At 36.8% G+C, this 17,692-nt stretch overlaps 1 protein-coding gene across 1 annotated transcript in view; it reads left to right on the forward strand.

Moving 5' to 3' along the window:
• The first annotated feature begins 9,766 nt into the window (after positions 1-9,766).
• The window catches only part of LOC149785002 (putative ammonium transporter 1), an 85,843-nt gene continuing 77,917 nt past the window's right edge, over positions 9,767-17,692 (forward strand). The window contains exon 1 of the mRNA XM_089931267.1: positions 9,767-9,793. Within this exon, the coding sequence (XP_089787393.1) occupies positions 9,767-9,793 (27 nt within the window). The remainder of the gene's footprint in view (positions 9,794-17,692) is intronic.

Consider the following 17,692-nt stretch of genomic DNA (forward strand, 5'->3'; position numbering starts at 1 on the left):
AAAAGACTTTAAATGTACTGTAAATTAATTAGCTTTCTGTTGAAAATTGAACGTATTTAATTACTGTTTGTCTATGAAATTTGCCCAGAAATTCGCTTGGTAGAAGACTGGCTATTCAGTACGTGGAGCGAAAGAAAAAAGGCAACATTTTGGTCCAAAACTTATATTCCGTTTGAGAAGTAAGGAAAAAATCCATTTGCTTGTAACTTTATAACTTTCTTTCCGATGATCTCTCTTTTACACCACCGCTCATTTGTATCCATCTCTCTCATTAATTATTTCTACCGCCATTATTCAGAGGAAATAAAACTGAACCTTCCCGTTTAGGTATTATTGAGTTCATGAACCTTGCTAATGCAGGAATGAGAGAGACTGCGTGCACTGTTTTACTATGATGTTAGGTTTACAGGCCAGGTAAAATTATAACAAAACTTAAATCTCTTTATTTAAATACTGTCCAAATGTTAGTTAATTCCACTAATCCAACTGATGATACATTTGACAGAGGACATTACCAATATTTGAATTACTTTTGGATTGGGAGTGTACATCTTCTAATGAAGTCTGAACTGCATCGCTCTGCATCTCAGCGGCCCCTGCTTTATCCCGTAAAAATACATTATTCAGCATTAGCGCTCCCCCGGTAATCCCACCGCCCCATAAACGGCGGTACCGCCCACTTTGGGAACCACTGTATTAGATGCTTACGTAGCAGTCTGGTAAAATGGCTGCCTCGCGATAAAGACTATTCTAATTCAAATATAAAAAAGGCGTTAATAATGTTTCTTAATGTATTATTTTACTTTAAATTAGGAACTGTTAGCATTTTTTTCTGTGAATAAAAACACAGGAGAACATAAATGATTCAGTACTGCTATTTCAATCTGTTATATAGATACACAGATCACAATTTGATAGCCAATACGTTTGAGCATAAAATATAAGTAAAAATTGGCATACTGGAAGTAAAAACCGAATATATTTCATCGCATAGGCAAAACACTTAAGTGTTTTTAACTCGTGGCTTCGCCATTCATGAAGATGCCGAGTTTTTCACCCATTCGATTATATATATAAATCCGTGATTTATGATATTTGGATCTCTTTTCTTTCATTCATTTATTGTTCATTTGTTATTTGATTAATTTTAGTATTGTTTCCTACTCTTTTACTTGCACACTTATATGTATCCAATTTTTCTGTTCGTCCGTTTTATTGTGCAATCCTTATAATTATAAGACTTACTGGTCGAGTAGAAAGAGAATGAATCAGATTATTAATAGCACTGTGCTCCAATATATTGACCTTTTCATATGTAATACTGGGCTGTAGGTGTCATTACTGAAATAATAAATTACTGTCGGTACGGAGATTGTAATCGCCCTATCATTTGTGCAGCACTTTGACCTTTTATCAAACTGAATGATAATTTAGCTCCTATTAGATTGTTAAATTTCACAGTTTGCCCATATGGTCAAGACTTTGTACTGCGGGCTATTTAGAGGTATGGGGTAAGTATGCGTTGCATCAGATTCGCCGGTGTTTTCGATTCATGGAAGTATATGTTCAGGGATTTAAACATTTTATAGAAGTTAGCTTGCCCGGGGCAAGATGACTGAAAGGACATGTGACTGATGGAGGAGTGATTTCTTTAACTATTTAAGGTATTCATTTATTACCTGGCAATGACCTCGCTGGAGATGACGTAATGGTTAATCAACTTCTATCTGACTCAAAATATGAATTACGTTGAAAGCGTATTTTCTGATTTATATTCTGCATGCGCTATTATCAGAGCTTTGGCAAAAGGAGCTATTGAGAATAGTGTTGACCAGAATATTATTTATTGCTCCAAGTAATGGTCAATCAACAGATATTGATCACAGTGATCTTCTTTTTACTACTCATTCTCTCTATTCTGTCCAGTGTTGTTGTTGTTATTGTTGTTATTGGGTTTAGCGCTATTTTTCAGCACAAGATAGGCTATACATTGCGAAAAGTATAAATGGTGAAGGAAGAACCCAGGAAAACCCTGGAAAGAGCAACCGACCCACGAGAAGCTATTGGCAAGCTTTCTCACGTACCCACATTGACCAAGCCCGAGACTAGAACCAACGCAGACAGAGGTGAGATGGCAGTGATCCGTAACGGTGAGCGCTTTAGACCACTCGTCCACTCGGGACCCCTCTAATCAGGATAACCAAAGGCAATTACTCGTTGTCCTAAAGGAACAAGATTATGAGATCGCTTGCTTGTTTCAGAGCGCAATTAGCGAAACTGAAGCCATACAAGAACCATTTTGTTAAATGTGGTCTTTATGAGAAAATGGAGACAACCCGAGGTACCTTCTTCTGATGAGAGGTCATTGAGCTATCAAATGTCGTTACAAATCATATAGACAAGAAATTCTAAGTCTAGCCCATGAAACTCGCTTGTCTAGTCATTTAGGAGTTGATAAGATTTATCACAAGGTCTTGAATCAACTTTATTGTCCGAAAATTAAAAGTGCCTCTTCGAAATAATATAGGTATTGTCACACTTAGCAAATGGTAGGAAAACCAAATCAGACGAAATTTAAGGCTCGTCTGAAATTTATTCTTGCGTCTGAAGAACTAATCAGCAGAAGAATGAAAGAGGGTGTCGGTTCGGTTACTTGCCTAAGACCAAATCTGGCAACCAATATTTGCTCACGATAATGTATGCTTCCAAACGATTTTCAGCGTCAAGTCTTTTGAAATATATTAAAACTGAACTCATTGTAAACGTTTTAAGAAAGTTTTTAGCACATGTTTTCCTTGCAAAATCTGTCCAGTCTGATCAAGAGTGAAATTTTATGTCTTTTCTTTTCCGGCAAGTTCTGCGTGAATTATGCATCCAACGCTTCATATCTTCTGCCAATCACCCCGAAAGAGAAGGGAATTTATCAAGATTTTATAAAACTTTGAAGAACGTCGTTGGGTCATATTGTTTTCCTTCAGGAAATGGTTAGGATGAGAAAGTTCATTTCATTTGCTGTTAAATCAGTTCAAGAATCGTTGTATTTTAGTCATATTGAACTATTTTTGAGGGGATGGGGCATTGAAGGATTAAAAGAGAAACGTCTTTAACATGAAACTTCAAAGATTAAAAAAATTGATTATTTCTCTTATTTCAAATATGTGTTGTCAAAGGCTTGTGAAGTAGCAAGAACTAATCTTCACTCTACTCAGACAAAATGAAATTAAGGTATAAAAGAAATACAAAGGAGTTTTCAGCCTGGTTACAGAGTTATGCTTGCGAAACTTGGTCTGTGTACAGACGCCATGCAAGGAAGCTAAACAATTTTCACATGAGAAAACTGATCAGGGTATAATAGGTGGATACCGAGGCTGTCGCACTGGCAGATGTTCCAAGTTGCAAGCATCCATACTCAGCCTACAAAATCAGAGTTCAGATGGGTAGACCATGTCATCAGGATGCCAGAAGAGCGATTATCAGGGAAGAAAGAAGAAAAGCGAGCTTAGGGTGATCTGAACGAACTCTTCAAAGATTTCTCCAAGTCATCCTTAAAACATATCAACATCGACCCCGGAACTCTTCAAAGATTCCCCCAAGTCATCCTTGAAACATATCAACATCGACCCCGGCACTCTTCAAAGATTCCCCCAAGTCATCCTTAAAACATATCAACATCGACCCCGAGTCTTGGAATGTTTTCGCACATGATTGTTCAACATACCGCTCCATGCTTTCAGTGGAGGAGAATTGCAGAGGCAGTGTAGAAGCGGGCGTTCGTAAATCTCAGAACTGCAGCACCTTCTCTATTGATCAAACAAATCACGCGGCATCTCCTGACAAGTTGCCACAGACGGTCCAGAACATAAATTGGCCTGAAAAATGACTCACGTACTCACAAAAAAAAAGTGATGTCATAGTCATGTTTAAATCGAAGGGCGAATAAAAACACAGTATTTTTAACTAATCTGTCCTTTATCTATAGGTCCTTTTGTTCAATGTCTCCCATTCATTTTTCCTGACTGAGTTTTTCATCTCTTGTAATGATTGTCCTCGATGACGATGACAATGAACTCATCATCGCTTTGCTACTCAATTAATCGATATAATTTACTTTATTTACTATTACTGCTATAATTCATCCCGTTTCAAAACTTTACTTCGGGTTATTTTTTAATTCACGGCATTTGAACTAATTACAATGTCTGCTGTGCCAAATCCAGTAAAGATTGGGGTAAACAGAAGTTACCAGATAAACATAGTCAAGCTATAGAAATACCCATATCGACTGAAATCATTTAAATACTTGTCAGTAACCATTTGAAATCCTTGCATATAATTTTGTATTTTTTCCTAACTTTGTCGTATTCGATCTCCTTCACCAAATAATTTGTATGTCCCCGTAAATTCTCGAAAACGGTCTTGCAGTTCTACGTCTACCGACGGAATTGCAGCGATGATGTGTTTTGCCCTTTAATTCATTTCATGCAGTAACAACCTAACAATTAAAGCTACAATATCTTTTGTGTGGTTTTTATAAAGTCTCTCCACATTGTTTATCTGTCAACAAATTCGACAACTTAGAACAGATTTAAAGCATGCCTGCTACTAAATGTATAAAATTAAGGCGGTATATTCATCTTGTGCTTTGGTTGATTGTTCATAGTTATTTCAAATTATTCTACAATTGGCCATTGTGTATTTGGAAACATCATTTAGTTCTGACCCCAAGAACAAGATGCTCAAAACTGCTAGCCACCACTTAGGACAACATACACAGTGTGCTCGAGTTCGTGTCATTTCTTTCGCGCCTTGTTACGTTAGACACAATTACATCATCTTGTTTGCTTTCAGATATTCAGATTTGCCCGTTTAAATGCATGTGAACGTTTTCAAAGTTTCTTAGCAAAGTAAACACTACATGGATCTTTTATCCTCTTTTCAGGCACTATTTCAAGTTCTTTGTTAAGATTATTTTCATCTTAATTTAAGTATTGCTTACCTTCACTTATTTTGCTCTGAAATATGGAAGACAGAACGCGATCTCAAGATATTAGAAACTTTACTTGTCATATGACACACAGTGTACTCAGGGCCGTTGAGAGCGATCACGGGCACTGGCGTAAGAAACACCCGGGCTTCCCCTAGTTCTTGTTCAAACAAAAAATTTCTTTTATAAAATTATAAAGTGTTGTTCGGCCCCCTTATGGGCCCATTCCCCGATGATACATCCCCAGTTCACACACACACATACACACACACACATGCACACACGTCGCCTTTTGTCGGCCCTGAGTGTACTTACAAGTAGTAACAATACATTGAATTTGACAAATAAAAGCATGGATCAAACCATGTCCAAGATACTGCTTATTAGCTTATGGAATACGTAAGTTACCTCGGAATTAATGGCATAGTCTAACCCAGCTTAAACCAGCCAATTCTTTTTCTATATACTGTCCACATTGATAACCATGCCACACGGTGTGAAACGTATATTCTCACTTTCATCAACATAGTTTAGTTTTTTGTTTGAATATGTCATGCTTTCATGGAATCGCATCTTCCGGTTGTCCTTGTCGTCTTTGAATTAATATCCACATCATCTTCTAACACTGATACCGATGTTACCGACTGCGTGAGAGTTTGTTTTAAACATGAATAGCCAACATGCATTTTCAAAATCACCTGATAATTTGATTAAATATATATATTCCATCATCTGTCAGGCCACTGATGTCTTGTAGAAAGAAGTAAATCCATCACGTCGGGTCTTACGTATTCACTACAGGATTTATTTCATCATCTGGAATGGTTCTTCAATGTCCAATAGGGACTGGTCCAGAGTTATAGTTTGCGTTTTTAAGAGGCTCACTCAACAGTAGATGTACTTACAAAAAATGTTCTGTTATTATGGACCATTATTTATCAAATACTTCCTTTTGTCCTTCATGCATCTCCAGTTAGGCCGTTGTGTAGTTTTGAAATGTGTGCTGGTCAAATTATATTTAAGCCCATTGTTACGAGATTATGCTCTTAAAATAAGTAATAGAACAGAGTGAAAAGCAACAAGCTTTGTAAAATTTAAAAAAAAAAAATGCATTTCCAGACATTGCAATGTGAAAACAAAAAAGAACTTACGGTATTGCGAATTAAATCCCAAAATAATCCTAGAATTACAGACACAAGTCCTAATAATTTAAAGTTATGAATAAACTTAATAACAACCAATTAAAGTTCAATGCTGAAGGTGTTGATCTGCAAGCGGCGACCTGTATTGTGTTGTTATAACAATAGTCCTTTGCTGAAACACAGTAATGCAATCCAAGAAGAAATCCCTATTTGAAATTTCAGTATAAATTCAGTCTTTATTTCCAAGAATGTTATCAGAGTACTTTGTATTTCCAGAGAAGAAATAATCTGAATAATTCCAAATCGAATACTGCACACAACAATAACTTTACTTTGCTCGGCTGTTAAGGCACGAATGAATAATCTTTCCATGATTATATAGTCCACTGCTTAACCTCAGGTCTAAATTAACATTTTTTAAAAATATTTTTGTTATAAAAAAGCATTACCCAGTGGAAAATAACCTTCTAGAAAGTTCATAATATTTACAAAATATAATGGTAGTTAATATTAGAAAGTATGTTACTAAAATTATAATATATAACCTGGACAAAGTCAGATACATCAGGTAAATTGTAAAGGAATTTCAATAACCTAGACCCAAACCCAAATAAACATATTTAGTTCTATTAATAATGATCTGATATTAAACCCATACACAAAGAGAATATTTTAGCTATGTAGCAGTTGTTTACAGAATAAAATTAAAAACAAAATCAATAATTCAGTTCAAGTAGAAAACAAACTTGATTTTGGACATGATTAAGTCCAACATACAACGTTACATTACAATAGCATATAATGAAAAGAATTTAAAAAAGAAAACCTAACAACCAATGCCAACTAAATATACATAACACCAGTGTTATTCTTGTCCGGTAACGTTAGAAGAAACCAGTTAATGAGATAGGGGCGGTCCGGCTTTGGTATTTAACATGCTGAGTTCACGCATGCAAGTGGGACTCGTGCCTAAGGCCAATTTCCTAACAAGCAAATTGGCATATTTTAAAACCATAATGGCAGACTTGTGACTAGGTCATTAATCCGCAGGTGCTGTCCTGAATGAGAATCAAGAACTTGTGGATCCGCTACTCTTATTAAAACAGTCTTAACACAGGTGATGTTACTAGGTTTTCCGATTGCCAGAACCATACGAAGTGCAAATGACACAGTAGATTTTTTATATATTTTTTGTGATTTAACGCCATTTCTTAGCGCAGTATAGGCTAGACTTGGCAGCCAGTATAACTGGTGGAGGAAGAACCTGGATTAAATCCCGGTAAGAACAACCGACCAACGGGAAACTATTTGCAGCTTTCTCACATACCCTATACTCGAACCCAAGCTGATAGAGGTGAGATGGCACTGATCGGTAAAGAAACTGGCATGCTTCTGCATACGTGGCTACATCTGTCATATGTCGGGCCCCGTGTAGCCGAGTGGTTTAAAGCGCTATTAGGTAAAGGGGTAAGTGTTACAACAATTGCAACCAAAATATGCAGTCTTAATAATGACGAACAATTGCCGATCCATTGCAAGGATCACAATTAATGGTGTAAAATGCATGAGGAGGGGTGTACAAACCTGTTTCTGAATATATTTAGGCCTGGGAACAGAAAGAATGTAAATTAGGCAGTTTAAACATTTACATCCTTATCTAAGGTAAGATGAACACGATTCTAAATTATTTTCAAAATTTGTTTGGATATTTCCTAAAAATAACCACAATCCTTTCTTTTCAATATCATCATGTTCGTGTACACAAATACTTAGAGGTCAACCTGCGCAGACCGGAAGCTGCCAATTTGCTTCCTTAACAAACCGTTGTCGGGAGGACAGAAATCTCGGATTTAATCGTCGATAAGGATATTTGAAATAATAAACAGGTTTCGTCAGATCTCTTGGTAAACTTCAGAAGTGTCTTGATATGGAGGAGACAACCTCTGCGTCCCAGAAAGTTTACCGAGAAACCCTCACGGGGTACGTTCGTAAGAGGTAGGACAAGAAGACGTCAAAGATCCAAGCTGACCAGTACGTACACGAGACATACGAACTCAGTACCGATCCTCTCAATTGGCGTATTTGTGTTGGTAAGCTGATACTGTATATAAACGAGAACTGTTCAAGAATAGTGTTTCATCGTCAGTGCATTTAAACAAAACGTGTGCCTAAAAGAGCATGGTTTTATGTAGAATGTCAAAACTGAGTATTCTTGAAGTTCTTTTAGAAATATGAAATATTATTCATTAACAATTGACTTTTTAACTCGAACAATAACCAAATGATTAATTTCTGTTAACGAACATTGAATGTTCTACTTGTTTATGCACCAATTTATCGACTTACAAAAATGGTACTAACAGCTGCCTCGCTCAGCGCTCAGCATTAAGAGGTTAGTGTTAGGACTGGTCGGCCTTGTGTCAGGATAATGTGAGTGGGTGGGACATCATGCTACGTGTCTGCGGCATGATGCCCCAGTGCTAGACATCACTATAAACTGCCACACTGCAGACATCGTGGCGATATGACAGAAACATTGTCAAAGCTACGTTAAAAATCATAATCACACACACACACACACACACACACACACACACACATCAATGTATCAATGGATCTATTCGTTCATGAATGAATATCAAAGATGGTGGAAAATTTAAATGTTGTTTTATATTTTAGATTGTTCCAAAACCGTGCATCACATTTCAAGATAAAACTAACATTACCATAATGTACAACACACAGCTGTAGCTACTGAGAAGGCACACTTTGCCGCAAGTGGCACAAGAAAATCACAATTATAGTAAACAAACGAAGAAGAGAATAAGTTTATTTCAATTTATTTACGTGTTTCATCAGCAACAAAAAAGAGACGGCTTTATGCTTTTTCTTTGATGTCTTGGAATGAAAAGGGGATATATTAATATTTATTCGCTGTATAAATTGTAGCAATATTCTTCTCAACTTTTTTTGCATATAACATGAGACATCCGTAACAGTACAAATGTTCAAACCTTTGTATTGTGAAACGGAACAACTGATGTACACAGATTTGTTAAATAACATGCCCCTTTCACAATCTTTCCTCCACTTCTCAGCTTGACGAATTTACCTGGAACAACGTTTTCAAATATTCTACGCTTCCTCAAAACAAGACCAACGCAGAAGCAGCCATAAAGTTGGAAGTATTCCGAGTGAACATAACGATCTTATAAGATAGTGGCAAAAGTAACCAGTATAATTTATATCTGAATTTATGTAATGCAGTATTAACAACAACACATAAATAATGATACCACAAAATAAAGTATTAACGGTACGGCATGAATTGACATGACTCGATAATAACCGGCTAACACCATGCTTTTGGAAAAGGAACAATCAAAACGGAATAAAGATATTATACCTTAATGAATGAATATAATGTTAAATAGTAACCTGACAGGAAAGGGAAAGAATCGACAACAGGCACCACCGTGTAAATAATGATATATAGTGTAGGTACAGAATCGAACAATGCAACATTCAATGCACGCCGCAATTAATACAGTCAAATCATGACTTCGCAAATTCATGTAAGGTTCACTTGATCTCATATAACACTTCAAGCAGCATTTGTATTATACTTTGACCCCATATCATGACGACTGATGAACCCTACATTAAGGTAAGTTTAAATCGTGTCATGATTTAGGAACTCCAAATGGGCTTCAGCTGACCTCAAATAACAATGAATGGACCATTCGGACCGCTCCATTGGTCTATGTGGTTAGAGCGTTCGGTGCAAGAGGTCGTGGGTTCGAACCCCGGCCAAGTCATAACAAAGACATTTAAAAAATGGTACAAGCAGTGGCCTCAATTTGCGTTCAGCATTAAGAAGTTAGTGTTAGGACTGGTTGGCTAGGTGTCAGGATAATGGGCTGGGAGGAACATGATGCCACATATCTCCATCATGATGCCTCAGTGTTAGACATCGCTATAAAATGTCACACTGCGTACATTGTAGCGATATGACTAAATTGTTAAAGTTACGTTATAAATATCAAGATCACACACACACACACACACACACACACACACACACAACGTTGTATTAAGTTCAAACATAAGACACCTATGGCGTTCCATACATAGTCATCACTATATATGTCTCATGGTCAACCTTCCGTCTAATATATTATTGTGCACCTCAGCTAACTCTAATTTCTCGGCCCAGAGACCGTGAAATGCACATAAACTGCTTGTCGTTACTTTTTACTCTCTCTCAATATTCCCAGCGGCAAAAGCGTCCATTTTCACCAGATATGACTGCGTTGCTTAAAATTCCAAAAAGTGAATTGGCATTCTTTTAAATAATTTAAAATGTATAGTAATAAATCATTCCGTTATTTTGTAAATGGACTATTAATAATGTTTAAAGTTGTAAAAGTAGTTCCAAGTTTGGTGCGCGATACGGAAATAATTTTAGGTAATACAGAATTACAGACTGGACATCTTTATCGAATGCCAGATCAGGAATGAAACTTAAATGGATATGTAATGTGCACGTTATTTATAAGAAAATGTGGTTAGAACCCGATTAGACCAGACTTCACCCTTTGGTCAGTATACCATCTCAGCGTTAAGCACACTACGAACTATGTTGCTGTTACTACTAAAGGTACATAAAACACATAAACATACTCACACGTGTAGAGAAGGTAACAAAAAGGAGACAAGCAATTTGTTTGCAATTTGTTTTATTTCGTTTTGCTGGCCGCTAACGCAAATTTCTCTTCGATACGCGATGTTTGAGGTGGTAATTTGTCCTTGAATACAAACATGGATGTTTAAGTCTGACTAAACCACAAATTATGTTACGTACACGTTGTTTAAAATATCATCACGTATAGGTCTTTGTCAGGAGGCCGAACGTGAGTGTCCTGTTGGATAGATTGTTAAATAGGTAATATACACATGTTTTTATGGTATGAGTTCAAAACTGTAGATGCCTTATAAACTGCCAAACAAGTCTGTGTCAACTGTACAAGCCAATGACAATGGCATTTGGTGAACTGTTGTAGCCGAGATTTCATTGGAAATTAAATTGTCACTAAATTAAGTTCCTATATCTGTACAAAATATGACAGTAATAGTTCAAAAGTACGCATTGAATTGATTGATAGTGCACAAGGACAGTACAGTTTAGAGCACACACCCACCCTTTCCACTACGACCCAGTTCCAGGTGTGAGAATAATGGCCAGGAAATTGTCAAAGAATCCATGGGGCGTGGTTATATGTCCAAGATATTATTGTCCACCACAACTAATCTAATTTCTCGGCCCAGAGACCGTGAAATTGACATAAACTGCTTGTCACTTCTTTTAACTCTTTCCCAATATCCCCAGCGGGAAAAGCGTCCATTTACATCAGATATGACCGCGTTGCTTAAAATTCCAAACGTGAATTGGCATTCTTTTAAATAATTTAAAATGTATAGTAATAAATCATTCCGTTATTTTGTAAATGGACTATTAATAATATTTAAAGTTGTAAAAGTAGTTCCATGTTTGGTGTGCCATACGGAAACGTTTAGGTGTGTAATACAGAATTACAGACTGAACATCTTTATCGACTGCCGGATCAGGCATGTAAAATTAAATGGGTATGTAATGTGCGCGTTATTTATAAGAAAATGCGGTTAGAACCCGATTAGACCAGACTTCACCCTTTGGCCATTAATCATCCCAGCGTTAAGGACACTACGAACAATGCTGTGGTTACTAATAAAGGTACATAAAGGAAACACAAACACATAAACATACGCACTCATGCACAGAAGATAACAAAAAGGAGACAAGCAATTTGTTTGCAATTTGTTTTCTTTCGCTTTGCTGGCCGCTAACGCAAATTTCTCTTCGATAAGTGATATTTGTGGTGGTAATTTGTAATTGAACACAGACATGGATGTTTTAGTCCGACTAAACCACAAATTATGTTACGTACACATTGTTTAAAATATCATCACGTATAAGTCTTTCTCAAGTCCTGAACCGGAGCGTCCGGTTGGAAGGTTTGTTAAATAGGTAATATACACATATTTTTATGGTATGAATTCAAAACTGTAGATGCCTTATAAACTGCCAAACAAGTCTGTGTGAATTGTACAAACCAGTGTCAATGGCATTTGGTGCGTTCTTGTAGCCGAGATTTCGTTGGAAATGAAATTGTCTCTCAAATTAGTTCCAATATCTGTAAAAATAGGACAGTAATAGTTCAAAGGTACGACTTGCATTGATTGATACGGCACAGGAACAGTACAGTTTAGAGCAAGTTTCCCCCCTTTCCATTATAAGCCAGTTGTAACGAATATCATTGTGTGAGAAGAATGTCAAGGAAATTGCCAGAGAATCAATGAGGCTTGATTATCTGTTGTTTGCCGATGTGATTCGTCAATTTTCAACTGTTTTGGACAGAGTGTGTGATAAGTCCCTATGCTTTAAATGGCTTAAGTAAGTGTAGGGTTGGATGGTTTGTTACGTAATCCATACACAGGCGTTTCTGTAGTATTAGTTCAAAACTGTAGGTGTCTCATAAACTGCCAAACAATCGACAAGCTCCGTGAATTGTACATGCCAATACCAGTATTTATTTCGTTGTAAATGAAATTGTCACCAAACTAAGTTCATATACTGCACAAACATGCCACTGATAAGGTAAAGTTTTGAATGGAAATGATGGATACAGAAGTCCCAAGCAAAAAAAAAAACAAAAAAAAAAAAAAAAAACAAACATTGCATTGCGGAGTTGATTACCTGAAAGCGCAGGGCTCAAGGCTCTTGTTCGCCTTGCCCTAGGACCGGGCCTGATCTGACTTTTTACTATAAACCAATATATGTCCACGTGTGAACATGACTGCTCGGAAATTGTCACGACAATCGACTGGGCGTGGTTATCTGCTGTTGGCCAATGTGATTAATCGGTTGTCAGCTCTTTCGGACAGGAGGGTGGAGTGACGATGGGATCCGATAGTGTAAAGGACTGGGCGATAACGACTTTAATCCAATGTCATCATCAGGCCTTTCAAAGGATATTGTCAAAATATTTTAATGGAGACTTGGAGTAGAATTGGAAGTATCAGAAATGACTTATTTTCCAGGCAATATATTCATGAAGATCGTTTGAATTTTGTGCAATGTTTCCTGTAGGTTCTCGTTCTTGTGGTTTTTTTTTATTATAACAAAAAACATTCCTTTAGATTATCACTCAATAATACATTAGAAAAGTAATAGAATAACTGCATTTCTTCGTAACAGTTGAATTAACCGTGTGTGTCTGGAAACCAGAATGACAAAAAGGATACTTTCCTCAAAATCCTAGAAATTAGTTTAGTTTATTTTAATTTCTGAAAGAAAGGGAAGAGTTAAATTTATTTAGCGTTTCTTTAGTTACCCGGTCAACAAAAATGGCGGACAAAGTTAATGCATCCATATACAACATAGCTGACCTGGAACCATCTGTGGGCATTTTGAAGACCAATTTGGACCAGTTCCTTTTGATCATCATGGGATTGTGCCTTCTTTGTAAGTATTATTATTATTATTATTATTATCTTTGTTGTTGTTTTCATGAGTTTAGGAAAGGTATTAAAATGCACCATAATAGAAAGTTTGTATGGCAACAAGTTCAAGAAAAGAAAATGAAGTAAAATTTGAACATTGCAATTTAATTTGTATTTGTTTCTTCATATCCAAAAATTATTTTTTAAATTATACTAATGAAAACAATTAGCGTAGAATCTTACGCAGCTTTAAACAACAAAATACCCATAGCAACTTTTCTTTCATAAAGACAGAGGGTAAAAGTGTCAATTACTTAATTAACCGGCTTAGTGACCCTGTGCTCAGTTGGAAGCGGATCAAGGCGGCCCATTCCAACCAGTTACAAGCAGTATGAAGGTGGTCAGTTCCAACCAGCTTTAGTGACCTCGTATTTAGTTATAAGCGGGATCAAGGCGGTCCATTCCAACCAGCTTTAGTGACCCCGTATTCAATTATAAGCAGTTGAAATTTCGATAATTGAAATTGGAATTCTGGACAGATGACTAAACTTTAAACCGCAGCATTCTGATTGGACCAGTTTTTGTCCGCTACGGCGCCTCATAATTCATTGCAATTTCTACGCGAGTTAGTTGATGAACTTCTGTACGTCAGTTTATCACTGGGATCTTAATCGTAATCGTCCTTCCGTAACATCTGCAGCATTTGCCCAAAGATTTTAGTCAGAATTGCTAAATAAAAATGGAGGGTGAGGCAAAGTTATTTAGTGACTCTATAATTCAGAAATAGGATTACTAGAGGATAATTTAGACGAGTTCAATTTTATTATGATGGGATGGTGCTTTCTTTGTGATAATAATAATAATAATAATAATAATAATATTATTATTATTATCTGGCTTGATAAAGGCTATCTCAGATCATAGGTATCAATGACTGTTCAGACCCATGCCCTAGGTTTCTTTGATCTCGGATCTCAATGACTGTTCAGACCCTTGCCCTACCTCTTTCCGATCTTAGGTATCAACGGCTGAAAAATGTCAAAAGCACACAAGTACTGACACACAAATCAGGCTTAGATGGTAAAATGACAATTGAAACTTACAGTGCTGACAAATACTGAATGCTGTTGCACAATTCATAAAAAATATCTAAAGATTTTTAAAAATTATGTTGCCTATATGTTGCTGTTTTTTTGTTGAATGTCTATTTCCACTCGAATGTCGTCATTTTTATTCGTAAACCACAAAGAAACGTTAATGCGCTGCTAATTCTCGAAGGGTAGAAACGTGTTGTCTGAAGTAGAGCGGAAAGCTTATGCTGATGAGGAGCTCTAGCTACAAGCCGCTCCAAGACTTATCTCATAAAAAGAAGGGAATTTGAACTGGGTAAACAACCTTTTAAAGCAAGCACACAGAGTCGGCGCTGAAAAACTCCCAGAGTGTAAATAGTGAAGCAGCAGAGAGGGTGAACAGACCATAGAATTCCGACAAAACAAATAAAACAAACAAATAAATCATCTCGTAGAAAGGTCCAGATTTTACAAATGAACTTTTCCTTGAGATGTTTTATTTCTGCAATGACCGATTGTACTAATAAAACCTCAGTTCGAAATAGTATCTGAAAAAATAAAGTACTCTACGTATTTATTTATTTCTTGTTTATTTTTTTGACGACCAACGTTGGTAGGTACCCTCTCTGCTGCTCCTCTTCTGCTGATATTAATTAAATTATTATGTTATAATAAAAATGGTACATCCAGAATCTCATACTGCAAGAACAGCTCGAGAACGATTAGAAGCAATTAAAAAATTTCTTCCTGTCAAAGACTCATTTAGAAAAAATCTACAAGCGCAGCAAGAAGCAAAAGTTGAGTATGAAGAGGACACTAAAAAACTGTTTAAGCCCGTCACTGAGAAAGTTGCAACTGTCATCAAAGAAGATCTTCTTCCGGTATCAGAAAAAATAGCAAGAAGAACTAAACTGACAAAGAAGATTTTACGAGATCTTCCAACTGACATAGCCGCAGCTCAACCTCCACCTGTTGGTGAGGAAATACTTGAAGATATTGGAGAACTTCGTACTGAAGTCGCCGATGTGAGAAAAAAACTTGCATCTAAATCCAAACCAGCAGGAGAAAACGTAGAATTAATTGCAAAATTTAACGAAGGAGTTGTTGAGGAAATTAGAAAAACTGAAAGAGAGAGATTACCTGAAGCAATATTAAATAGTATATCTAATAAATCTAGTATTTTAAAACCCCGTTATGAAAAAACAAATGATGATAATTTCATTAAATGGATATATCGCGTATATTACAACAAAAAACAAGCTAGAGGTCTAGAATACGAAAGACTTAAAGAAGAAGTAAAAAGACTTTATAGAGAGAGACGGGAACAACTAGAACAAGGAGAGTCCTCCCAGTATCAGCTTCCTCCACCTCAGCAGCAGGGGGGGCGAATCCTACAAAATACTTTTCCGAGACACCCCTTCCAGGAAACTATTCCTCGATAGAGGGCTTATTTCGACGAAATAACACTTTTATTCAGAAAACGAGACAAAAAAAAATGTCCTTGAAAATGCTTTGTATTTCCGCTGATATAACGCGAGTTACTTCAATAAATCCGACTCGTATCCGACATAATTTCCACGGTGAGGTATCATCGAAAAATCAGGTGTAGTTTGCGCCCCCCTGCTGCTCTACGAAGACGAAGATTTCCAAGGAAAAACATTTTTATGTTAACCATACAATGTATCAAGTCCGATACGGTATCGTGTCCGCGGGTCGTGTAAATTTATTGTTACAAATCCATGCGGGTTTCTTTGAGCGCGACTAAAGAAATTTTTGAATTTATTTATGTCCATATCACCGCTACACCATGTCTGATGAATGTTTCTCAGCGTGTGAACATCAACTCCATTAAACACCGCAAGAAGATTACAGTTGTCTCTAATTACTTTAGGAATTTGTGTATAACGCTGAGTAACATAAATCACATCAGTGTTTTTATGACGACCTCGTGAAAATATTCTTGCAGGATTTATTTGCTTGTCCAGCATCACATCATCATACACTACTAGGTTATTTATTTCCCCGTCGAGGTCTTCCACGGACGGAGCTTCTTCAATATCAGTTATAAATTCAACAACATCCTCGCCGTCTTCACTCAGCGCTTTTGCATTCTCATTAAAATCTTTTATAACATCATAACAACGTTGATCATCCACAGACGGAGCTATCAAGTATAGTTTGTCCCATTTCATCCACTTCATTATCATGTTCAACAGCAGTTGCGTTTTACCCGATCCTGACGGTCCTATGATGATCATTCTGATAGAATTTGGTAGCACGGAATTATGCTTGACTGGCTCCTTTCTTCGCGTCGCAGAAAAATCAGTGATCTCCATTTGTATATAAGGAATAATAATTATGGATCTATATTGTGTGAAGTGTAAGGCACGAACCCCTACAAACGACATAACAACCATTACAACAAAAAATAACAGACAAGCACTTTCTGGTAAGTGTGCGCAATGTGGCACAAAAAAATTTAGATTTCAAAAAAAAAGCCTGACAAAGTCAGCGGAGGTGACATCGCAGCAACCCTCGGACGACTTCCAGGTACCCCTTGGGCTAAATATCCCGGAGAAAAGCATCTCCCAGGATACAATTACTGCGGTCCAGGGACACGACTAGATATCAGACTTGATGAACAATCTAAACCAAAACCGGGAGAGTATCCAATAAACGCTATCGACGCAGCGTGTCACATACATGATGTTGCTTATCGAAGTAAAGATCTACAAGACAGGCATATCGCGGATGTGAAATTAATTCATGCACTAAGCGCCATAAAAAATAAATCATTTAAGGAGTCACTCGCTAATTGGTTAATAAGATCAGCGATGAAATCTAAATTAGCATTAGGCGCTGGATAATTAATAACAATGGAAGCGATTTATTATTCCCCGGCCGGATACTGGAGAGGTAACTCAGCAATTAATAAACTCGCCAACGCGGCATCA

This window comes from Sinohyriopsis cumingii, chromosome 13 (assembly GCF_028554795.1).
Source record: "Sinohyriopsis cumingii isolate HCF-2022 chromosome 13, ASM2855479v2, whole genome shotgun sequence".
Classification (NCBI taxonomy): Eukaryota; Metazoa; Mollusca; class Bivalvia; order Unionida; family Unionidae; genus Sinohyriopsis; species Sinohyriopsis cumingii.